The sequence below is a fragment of the Rhincodon typus genome, unplaced genomic scaffold, assembly GCF_021869965.1.
Source record: "Rhincodon typus isolate 14 unplaced genomic scaffold, sRhiTyp1.1 hic_rhity00003679, whole genome shotgun sequence".
NCBI lineage: Eukaryota > Metazoa > Chordata > Chondrichthyes > Orectolobiformes > Rhincodontidae > Rhincodon > Rhincodon typus.
In genome coordinates this window covers 1-11,289 of record NW_025969317.1, presented here as the reverse complement: position 1 = coordinate 11,289, position 11,289 = coordinate 1, and the positions used below count along the sequence as shown (strand labels likewise).

The window sequence follows — 11,289 nt, the reverse complement described above, 5'->3', positions numbered from 1 at the left end:
TCAGCCTTCTTTAGTCAACCTCTGCTTTAAGATTGAAGAAAAACAAGGAAAAAAATAGAAGAAATGCTGGAAATCTGAAATAAACTGGAACACTCTCACTATGTAGTTTAGAGAAAGATAGTGTAATCGTTTGGTTGTGATTCTATATCAAACAAAGGAAATGGCAATGCCAGGTGTGTAATGGAAACAAAAACCCAAAACAACCAATTGAAACATCACAAAATTTTAATTCAACATCCGTCAAAAGTTTAATCTTGAAATCAACAGTTTAGTGTTATTGGTTTAAGTAAGAATCTGGTTGCCATTTTAGTTACAACTGGAACAGTTTAGCACCAATCATAAAATAGAAAGCTCAATAGGAACATAACATAAACTTTACTTACAACATTGCAAGGGATAAATCTCCTTAACTTTATGACATTAACTAAATGAACTTTTGAGGTATTAATTGCTTCAAAGACCACATTAAATCATAGCTAAGCAAACAGATGCTGTAATAAAGCACTGACATTCTCATAGTGGAGTAAAAAGATTCTCTCTGAACAGTGACCTGTCTTTCTCAGTATTCTACAGCCTCTTCCCTGGTGAGTACTGTTTGGCAATCAAGCAGCACTAACCTTTCCTAGATCTTTGCAAAGTATCAATGTCCTAGGTTCAATACCAGACTTAGTTTAACACTAAGTCTAACTGCATCCTTTTGTTGGCTGAGCGTTCCATACAAGTCCATTTTAACTGCAGCGCTGACCATTATAAAAAGTTATGTTTGGAATATTTCCTTTTTAAAAATTACCCTAAGCAATTAATATTAACTGGTTACCTTCTTAGAAGTCACCTTGATCAAAGTGGAAATCCTAGTAGTTTGAAAAGACAGACAACAGAAATTGCAAATTCCAGAAACCTAAAAGAGTGATAAATGCAAAGAGTACACACCAGGCCAGCCAGTATTAGGAACCTCTGCCTGAACATTGACTAGTCCAATATGTTTATTTATTTTAATTTCTGCAATCGCAGATTCTGTTGTGCTCTTAAGTTGTTTGGTTTCAATTACTGTACCTGCCTAAAGTCTACTCACTGTGGAGAATTTAGTGCTGATACATCAGGAACAATTTTGTATGAAATCCCCAAAAATGAATTTTGAGATTGAGTGACATAAATTCAGTAATGGGTTGATGCAGATTTATTCTATAAATGCTGAACAGTAATAGAGAAAGTTGTGCATATTTTAATGTATTTGGTTCTACAGGACAAGGACAGCAACTCTAGTTTTCAAGATCCGATGATCTGAATATCAGATGCTTTCAAGAGCAAAAAACAGTGAGTTGTTAGTTCCATACATGGGTCAAGCATTGGCAAGAAACTAGTTAACTGTAGGAATCCAAATTGTTAAGACAATTTTGAGGTTTATTCACAAGGACTTTGTATGGTGACAGGTCTATATTGTTTTCAGACTTGTGAAACCACATGTAATAACTTCGGTTCTGGAATAATTACAGCAGCGGCACTTAGTCCAGAGACTATGAGGCTCAGGTGGAAGACAGGCTGAAATTCTACAATAGTACATCAAATTCTGGTTTCAATAGTTCTTGATACATAGCTTACTTATGTAACAGCAAAATATTAATTGAATTCACAGAAAGCCAGAATTAAATGAAGTTACGGCTAACCAGTTGCTTAAGTTCAAAAATAAAAGTTCCAATGATGGACTTCAGTGGATTGTCATAGGTGATACCTTTGTACAAACTACCTCAGTTGTTAAATTACAAGCCAGTGTAAAATCAAGATCAACACCTGTTAGAAACTGTAGAGGGTGTTTTCTTTGTTGTTGATTTAACATAAATTAAAGCATAGAAATTAGTAACTATTCGACATTTATGTAAATATTGTTTTTCCTTCAAACAATCTGAATGGAAAGTTATAACTAAAAAAATTCACCTGATGAGAGCATGGTCTAAGTTACATAGCTTAAGACCAAGTTAGTGTACAGCTTTAAGTCTAAAAGTCTCAATGTTTTTGGATTTTAATAAAGACTTTTTCTTAAATGATGTGCTCATTAAGGTGAGTTACACTGTTGCTGAGGACTGCAACACATTGCAAATTTCCCATGTTGAGCTTCAGTGTCAAGCATTCTCTTGATCAGGTCATAGCAGTTATATGTAGAGTGAGGGTGAATTGCCACTTTGTGCTTTAGTTTGAATCAGAGAAGGTTACCTTCTACGGCATTGTGCGAGATATCTTTTCATTTCCTATCTTTGCTAAATGAACCTGTGGATTTTGTGCCAAATCAGGGAGTTTTAAAAAAATTCCACATCAGTAAACGTAATGTATGGAGAGTGGTTTCTTATTTATAAGGCAGTATGTTCAATTTTGATGTCACAGAATTGTAAATACACATTAAAATGCATGCACAATTAGGATTAGACAAAAAGCACAGTAAATCATCCCTCACTGTTGATTTCTTCTGTGATTTAAAACTGAAAGCTAATCAGCAGAAAGGAGGTCCATTACTGAGTTTAGATATAAAGTTTACTCCATTGCCTTATTCTACTGAAAACTGACTGACCAATAGGTCCACATTTTACAAAAATAATCAAATTTTGGTTTGCAAAATTGAGAAGCATGGCTAGGATGGATTAAGAAAGAATTAAAAGAATAAAGATACTTTTGTTTTTCCATCCACCAGGTAATGGGGTCTGGAATTCATTGTCTAAAAGAATAGTAGAAGCAGAAACCCTAATCACTTTTGAAAGCTCCTGGGTGTATGCATTTTTAGTGCTGTATCCTGCAAGGCTAGTCACCATGAACTGAAAAATGGGATAAAGCCAAATAGGTCTTCTTTAGCCAGTATGAGCCAAATGGCCCCTTTCTGTGCCATAAATTTTCTATGGTTAGGTTGATTTCAGAAAGTGTAGAAATACATTGTGCACATTTTTAAACTGACCTCAAAATTCTATGAAACAATGGTGACTATAATTACCTCGGGAATTGTCAGTCTCTGAGAGCACAAAACAGATTACAGTGGACCATTTATCAGTAAAGTAGGTAGAAAATTATGATTGGATGTTTTTATAACAATACTAATACTGTTAAAAATCTATTGGATTGTTTTATTCCCTTCTACTAATACCAGTTATTGGTCAGCACTTGTCTGGCCAGTGAAATTACTTGAAAGTGGTCTAAGAAGTTTATTTGTTGATTGAAACAAAATCCAATCAGAACGTCTGCCATTAAAGTTCATCATGGTAGAACTTTTCATCATGTAGTTGGCTACCATAGTCGGTTGCTTCACTGTTGAGGAAGAGATCCTGACTCACAAGTATTTCTGCTTCTGTAAGTTTCTCATCTCCATTTGTATCAATTTCTTTGACAAGATGATCAGCCTGTCGGAGAACAGAAACACTCAATGTTAATCTTTGATGGCTGGAAGTCAAAGTTGAATTAGACTCAAACACCTGGATGCATTTCTGCAGAATTCTCCTCAACCAGCCCTGGCGTGCTTCCCCTCGGTTTCCTCAGAAATCCGGAGCATCAAGTATGGCTCAGATGCAGGGCAAAGCTTCTTCTGGCACTACCCAACAATGAAGTTTAATACCCATCTCAGTTGAGAAACTGTGACTATCCTCATTTCTAGCTCTTATATGTATTCTTATCACTTCAGTGAGACTGCCACCCAATGGCTTAAATAATAGGAGCCCCAGACTAGAAAAAATGGCCAGAAAACTCATAACAGACCATCATTCTGCTCTTCCAATTAGTATGTGTCAGAGGTATAATATAGCAGGGAGAAGTTTGGACAAAATGGCATAACTGTCCTCTTTCAAGCTATAATTTCTTCTCTCCTTCGAATTTGTATGTTACAATTTTGTTTTCCAAAATGACACCACAGATGCGGCAGAGACTGGCGATAAAGCCTCAAATATGCAAACCATATGGTAGGATTTTCCTCCTTAGAGGAATGGTTCTAAAGTACTATTTTATTTAAGTACGATTCTCAACATTATGTTTTCAATTCTTCACATTCAGACAGTGTTTTAAAGTCAGTATCACTTCAAAACAAATATTTTTCCATTATATTGTTACATATCTTTCTGAACAAAACTTTTATTTTGAGGGGAAAAAAATCATCCTCTAAATTCTTCATGCTGTCACAGTATTGGTCTGGGTAACAGAACACACTTCCATCTCAGGCACCCAGATCAGGTAATGCCCAGGTCAAGTATAGCAGCATGCCACACGTAGGAAGACACCCTCTAATCTTCTTCCAATAATGTGTGATGGTTACTGACAATGCTAGTTTCTGTATTGACAGCATACCAACAGGGCACTGGATTAAATCTACACAAACATACATTTTTACATGTTATAAACAAATTTAACAGCTTTCCAAAGATAATACTACTATTACCACAGAATTAAAATTGAAAGGTAGCAGGTTTACCTCATCATGTGCAATATCCTGATTGTTGGGAATAATCCACAACAGGAGTTCCTCTTGATTAAGTTTTCCATCCTTGTCTTTGTCATAATCATTTTCAAATCGATCACGCTCCACAGTTACCCATTCTGGATCTTCCTCAGCACCTGTTTTCAAGAGGTAGAAACATTCTTAGCTAAAAAATATTCACATTAGATAACTACGAACCAACAATGGTATTGTAGAGTTGATGGATCCCATATTGCGAATTGCTCGTATCTAGTTGAGGAGCATAAGCAACTTACTTATATGCACAATGTTTTACTTGCATACTTGGGTTGGAACTATAATTAGACGTGTAAAAAAGCTGAGTTTATTTATACACTTTCAATAATATTAATCATGTTCAGTTTTAGACAGTCAATCAGATGGCTCAACCACCCACTCAGCTGGGGAACAGAATGCAGTCTCAATGTCACCTTCCTCATTTTTGCTGAAGGGCAGTGACACTAGTATTTGTTGTCTGATCTTCCTTTCTTGCTCCCTGCAAGGTATGGACTGGCTTTATTACATGCTTTTCCACAGCATCATGTAAAAAATTGGGAACTAATAATTTCAGGCAGCCATAGGTTCAGATTTATCTTCTACATGACACACAGTGCAATTTGCTTTTTAACTATCATGAAAGGACCCAGATTTCAGGGTATACACATACCAAAATGGAAAAGAAAAAATAATTATAAATTGAAAATTATGAATTCTGAACTGTGTTTTAAAAAGGCTAAAAAACGTCTGAGGAAGGAAATGATCAAGATATTAACCACGAATTTTATTTCACTGAAAAATTACAGTATTAATTTAACTAACCTGGGTCTTTTCTGTAGTCACCAAGGAATTCCTCTAAGCTGACAAACCCATCTTTGTCACGATCATGTTCGTCTAAAGCATCCTGTATGACATACTCCTGCAATTTGAAAATTTAAAGCATCAGCATTGATATCAGGTGAACATGCAATCATTTTCAGTTAAGATGTCACCGACAGTTGAAATTCTTGGGGGGGGGATGTCAGTGCTCACAAAAACTTTACTCCAGCATAAACTACATAACAAAGGGGAAGATTTTTAACTGGCTAATTTGCCTCCTAAGTTATCCAGGCCTATACTGTTAAGGAGTGTGGTGAACATCTGACACAAAACACCACCAGTATGCACAAATGGAATGGTTTCAGAGACTAGTCTAATTGACTATTTTCACATAGAAGTGGTAACTGTTTTTCAAATTATGCAAGAAACAGCATACTGCAGCTCACCTTCATATAATCAGCTTCTTCTGGGTGTTCAAATGCTACAAATTCTGTCAGAGTCAGTCCTGGTAACCCATCAATGTTTGCATTCTCAAATCGCTTTTTATCTTTCAAAAAAATCTACAGACAGAAGTCAAGAAAGTTAAAGCACTTTGTTTTCTGATTCAGATTGATTCAGTAAGTATGCATTAGATATTGCTTTGACAATAAACTTGATAAATGAACCAAAAGAACTGTGGATGCTGAAAATCAGAAACAAAACAGAAATTGCTGGTGAAAACTCAGCTGGTCTGGGAGCATCCTGAAGAAGGGTCACTGGACCTGGGATTTCTCTCCACAGATGCTGCTAGACCTGCTGAGTTTTATTTCCACCAATTTCTGTTTTGATAAATGTACCATTAGTTATTATGGTTTTTTTTCTATTAAAGTACCCAGAAAATCAGGCTATCCTTGTCCCACAAAGACTTCTGTAATGTTTATGGAAATTTATTTTTATCTTCAAGTAGATGTCAGCCTTGGTGCAATCATAGCATCCTGCCTCTGAGCAAGGCAGCTGTGGGCTCAAGTCCCACTCCAGATTCTGCACACTCTGGTCAATGCAAGAAAAAATGAATGTTTCATATTGTGAAAATTAACACTAAAAGCTATAACACTAATGAGATTTTCAGATTGAAGGCATAAGGAGATGAGGACAAAAATTAAAAAGCAAGAGATATTCAGACTTTGAATAGTGTGATACAGATAGAATAGGTAACCAGAAACCATTTAGAATCGTACAGTACAGAACAGGCCTTTCAGCCCATTCAACCCACACTGCCAAAAACTACTCTAAATCTACACTTTCTAGTCCTTCTTTCCAGCACTTGGCCCATAGCCTTGAATATTATGACATTTCAAGTGTTCATGCAATTACTTTTTAAAAGGTAGTGAGGTTTCCTGCCTGACATACCGTTCCAGGCAATACATTCCAGATTCTAACCACACTCTGGGTGAAAATTTGTTTTTAATCAATTCCCCTCTCAACCTCCTGCCTTTCACCTTAAAATTACACCCCCTTGTTAGTGACCCTTCAACAAAGGGGAACATCTGTTTTCTATTCACCCTGTCCATGCCCCTCAATCTTATACATCTCAATCAGAACTGTCTCCACCGTCTCTCCTCTAAAGAAAACAAACCAAGCTTATCCAGCCTTTCATCATAGCTAAACCGCAACATCCTGGTAAATCTCCTATGCACCCCCTTCAGTGCAATCACAACATTCTACATTGCAGAGATCAGAATATTCCAGTTATGGTCTAATAAAGGTTTTGTATAGCTCCAACATAAACTCCCTGCTTTTATAATCCATGCCACGACTGATAAAGGCAAGCATCTTTCTTATCTAACCTACTAACCTGTCCTGCTGCCATTATGGATCTATTGACAAGAACCCCAAGATCCCTCTGTTGCTTAGCTTCATAGTGTCCTGCTATTCATTAAGTACTCCCTTATCTTGTTACTTTTTCCAAATTGCATCACCTCACACTTGGTGGGTTAAATTCCACCAACCACTGATCTGCCCATCTGACCAATCTGGCTATATCCTCTTGTAACCAAAGGCTTTCTTCCTCACTGTCAACCACCTGGTCAATCTTTGTGTCATCCACAAAGTGACCTTATCATTCCCCCCACCCACATTTTCTTCTGTATCATTTATGGATATCACAGACAAGGACGAACACAGCATTGATCCATGTAGTAGGCACTGAACACTGGCCTCTCTCACACAAACAGCCTTTTATCATTACCTTATGTCTCCTACCATGAAGCCAATTTTGAATCCAACTAACCAAGTTACCCTGAATCTAATGTACTTTTACCTTCTTTATCACTCTCCCATACAGAACCCTGTCAAAAGCTTTGCTGAAATCAGATAAACTACACCAACTACACTACCCTCATGTACACACCTGGTCACCTTCTTGAAAAATTCAATCAAGTTTGTCAGGCATGACATTCCCTCAGACAAAGCCATGCTGACTATCTCTGATCAAACTTGCCTCTCTAAATGAGATTAATTGTTTCCTTCAGAATTTTTTCCAATGGATTCCCTCCCACTGATGAGAGGCTCGCTGTCTATAATTCCCTGGTTTATCTCTGCCACCTGTCTTGAAAAGTAGAACCACATTAGCTGTCCTCCAGTTCTCTGGTACCTGCCCAGTGGCCAGCAGAATTAAAAGTTCAGTTCAGAGTCCCTGTAATTTCCTTCCTCATCTCCCACAGTAGCCTGGGATACAACTCACCTGGACCTGGGTTATTTGTACACTTTTAAGACAGCTAAAATCTCCAGTACCTCCTCACTCCATATGTCAAACTGCTGAAGAACCTCACAGTTCCTCTTCCCAAATTCTGTACCTACATCTTCCTTCTCCAAAGTGAAGACAAATGTAAAGTAGTCAATTAACACCCTATCAATGTTCTTTGGCACCACGCACAGATAGCCCCTCTTGGGGCTTTTCCCCCAATATACTTCTAGAACATCTCGGGATCCTAGCTAATCTTACTCGCCAGTATTTTTTCCATATCCCTGTTTGCTTTCTTAAGTTTCCTCCTGCACTTTCTATATTCCATTCAGGCCTTCATTGATTTGCTCCCATTGTACCCGTTAAAAGCCTCTCTTTTCCTTCAATGAATATTCACAGACATCCAGGATTCTTTTGGCTTGTCCATCACCCAAAAATTAACATGTTGAACACAATTCAATTTTGAACTCCCACCACACCCCCACCCCGAAAAGTGTTCTACTGTAAATTTACCCGGAAGTTGCTGTTCCCAGACTGACCACATTTGCCTTATTTTAGTAAAATCTGTCTTCCCCTAATTCAAAGCCCTTTTTTGCAGACCATCTTTTCTTTTTCCAAAAGGAACTTTTTTTTTTAATGTGGGATGTGGGCATCACTGGCTGGCCAGCATTTATTTCCCATCCCTAGTTGCGGTGAACCACGGTAGTCCATGTTAAAACATATGGTGTTGTGGTCGCTATCACTAAAATGCTTTCTTGCTGCTGTCTTGTAAACCTGTCCAACTGTGTTCCCCAGAATTAGATCTAGAACTGCACTGTCATTGTTGGACCTTCTACGTGTTGATAGAAAAAGCTCTCTTAAATACATTTCAAGAAATCTGTATCCTCTAATCCCTTTACATTATGATTATCCCAATTAATGTTCAGGAAGTTGAAATCCCCTAATATAATCATCACCTCAGTGAATTGTCTACATAGCTGCTCCTCTACTTTCGAGTAACTGTTTGGGGGCCTTCAGTGTGACTACCCACTTTTTGTACCCAACCTCTACCCTTAAAACCTTGTTGAAGATCCTTCAAAGTTATTGTCCCCTCTTACTGTAGTAACCGACTCTTTCATTAATAATGCAAAACCATCCCTCTTTCACACCCTCCCCTATCCTGTCTGAAGATTCTATACCCTGGAATGTGAAGTTGCCAGTCCTGTCACTCCCTCGACTATATCTGATAGCAACAACATCGCAATTTCACGTGTCAATCCATGCCCTATGATACTGTTTCTTTCTAAAACAGTGAAATTGAAATTAAATGAGCCAATGGTGACATTGCACACAGCACTGACTAAGCCATATTGGATGACAGTGGAATTGCAGATGTCTCTTAGAACCATTGAAACTAAGACTTACCAGGATAAAGAGGAAGAAGAAATTATAATTATGAGAAAAGAGAAGAACTACCAGCTTTTAATTAGGATACAATGACTGAGCATAATTCTAAAAACTTTCAAGATTAACAGTGGCTCAAAGTGAAAGTTTGTTTGTACTGTGATTAATCAGTAACAGGGACACGAAGATTCAGGATTATTCCTGTCAACCTTGGCTCAGTGGTACTGTTTTCACCTCGAATGGCTGTAGGATTAAATCCCATTCATGTCAATCAGATTGACATTCCAGTGCAGTACTGAGAAGGTGCTGCACAGGCTGACGTGCAAACTTTTGTATGAGTCTTTAAACCTTGCCCGTAACAGCCCTATCAGATCGATTATAAATCCATCATGGCCACAGACCTACCTTCTTTCATTCCTTGTCAAGCTTATTGATATTCCAGTGCATAGGTAAACGTGAGATGCAAGTCTTTAATGCCAAGTATAATGACAGCCACATTCTGTACATTTCAGCAATCCAGTGGCTCAGGTGGAAAAAAAACAACGTATGTGATTGTCACATAGACCAGATGATTTTGGATACTGAATTCCACATCTACATTAGGTGAGTTATAGAGCCATAAAGCTGAACAACATGGAAACAGACCTTTCAATCCAACTCGCCTGCACCAACCTGACATCCCAATCTGACCTTGTTCCATTTGCCAGCATTTGGCCCATATCCCTCTAAACCCTTCCTATTCATAAACCCAACCAGATGCCTTTTAATTGTTGTAATTGTACCAGCCCCACCACTTCCTCTGGCAGCTCATTCCATACATGCACCACCCTCTGCGTGAAAAAGATGCCCTTTAGGTCCCTTTTAAATTTTTGCCTTCTCACCTTTAAACCTATGCCTTCTAGTTTTGGATTCCTCTACCCTGGGGGAAAGATCTTGGCTGTTCACCCAATTCATGCCCTTCATGAGTTTATAGACCTCTAAAAGGTCACCCCTCAGCTTCCGACACTCCAGGGAAAATAGCCCCAGCCTGTTCAGCCTCTCCCTATAGCTCAAACCCTCCAAACCTGGCAACATCCTTGTAGATCTTTTCTGAACCCTTTCAAGTTTCATAACATCCTTCCTATAGCACGGAGACCAGAATTGAATGCAGTATTCCAAAAGTGGCCTATCTAATGTCCTGTACAGCCTCAACATGACCTCCCAACTCCTAAACTCAATGCAATGACCAATAAAGGGAGCATACCAAATGCTTTCTTCACTAGTCTGTCTATCTGCGACTCTACTTTCAAGGAACTGTGAACCTGCATTCCAAGGTCTCTTTGTTCAGCAACACTCCTCAGGACCTTACCATTAAGTGTATAAGTCCTGCCCTGATTTGCCTTTCCAAAGTGCAGCACCTCACATTTATCAAAATTAAACTTTCAGCCAGGAAAATACTGAAATAGTACAAGAAATTAGATGCTATTTTTCTTTTTCTTCTTCAGAGTATTTTTCCTTATCTTCATTGTCAGCATTTTGAAGACCTAATAAAATTCTACAGTCTGTCATACACAAGAAATCACATTCTAATCTATGAAGCCACATGGGTTTAGCAAGGAAAATAGTTGTGGGATGGAATCTTCTAAACAGCACAAAGGTTTAGGGGATAGAATTTCAGCTTTTTGAACAATCCACAACCCAGATCAAAATGCACTAATTTTCCGAAGTCAACTCCTGGTTCAAATAAAAACCGAAAGAACTGCGGATGCTGTGAATCAGGAACAAAAACAAAGTTACTGAAAAAGCTCAGCAGCTCTGGCAGCATCTGTGAAGAAAAAAAAAGTTAACATTTTGGGTCAGGTGACCCTTCCTCAGCACTGGCAACATCCTTGTAGATCTGAATTCTGAGGAAGGGTCACCATACCCGAAA

At 38.1% G+C, this 11,289-nt stretch overlaps 1 protein-coding gene across 1 annotated transcript; it reads right to left on the bottom strand.

Moving 5' to 3' along the window:
- Positions 1-207: 207 nt before the first annotated feature.
- Positions 208-5,835, bottom strand: LOC109910949 (reticulocalbin-2; the record flags this gene model as incomplete). Its single annotated transcript, XM_048593726.1, has 4 exons — positions 208-3,377; positions 4,436-4,578; positions 5,279-5,375; positions 5,722-5,835. Coding segments are annotated over 4 exons (507 nt in total), but the record flags the coding sequence as incomplete, so codon positions are not given.
- Between the last annotated feature and the right edge of the window lie 5,454 nt (positions 5,836-11,289).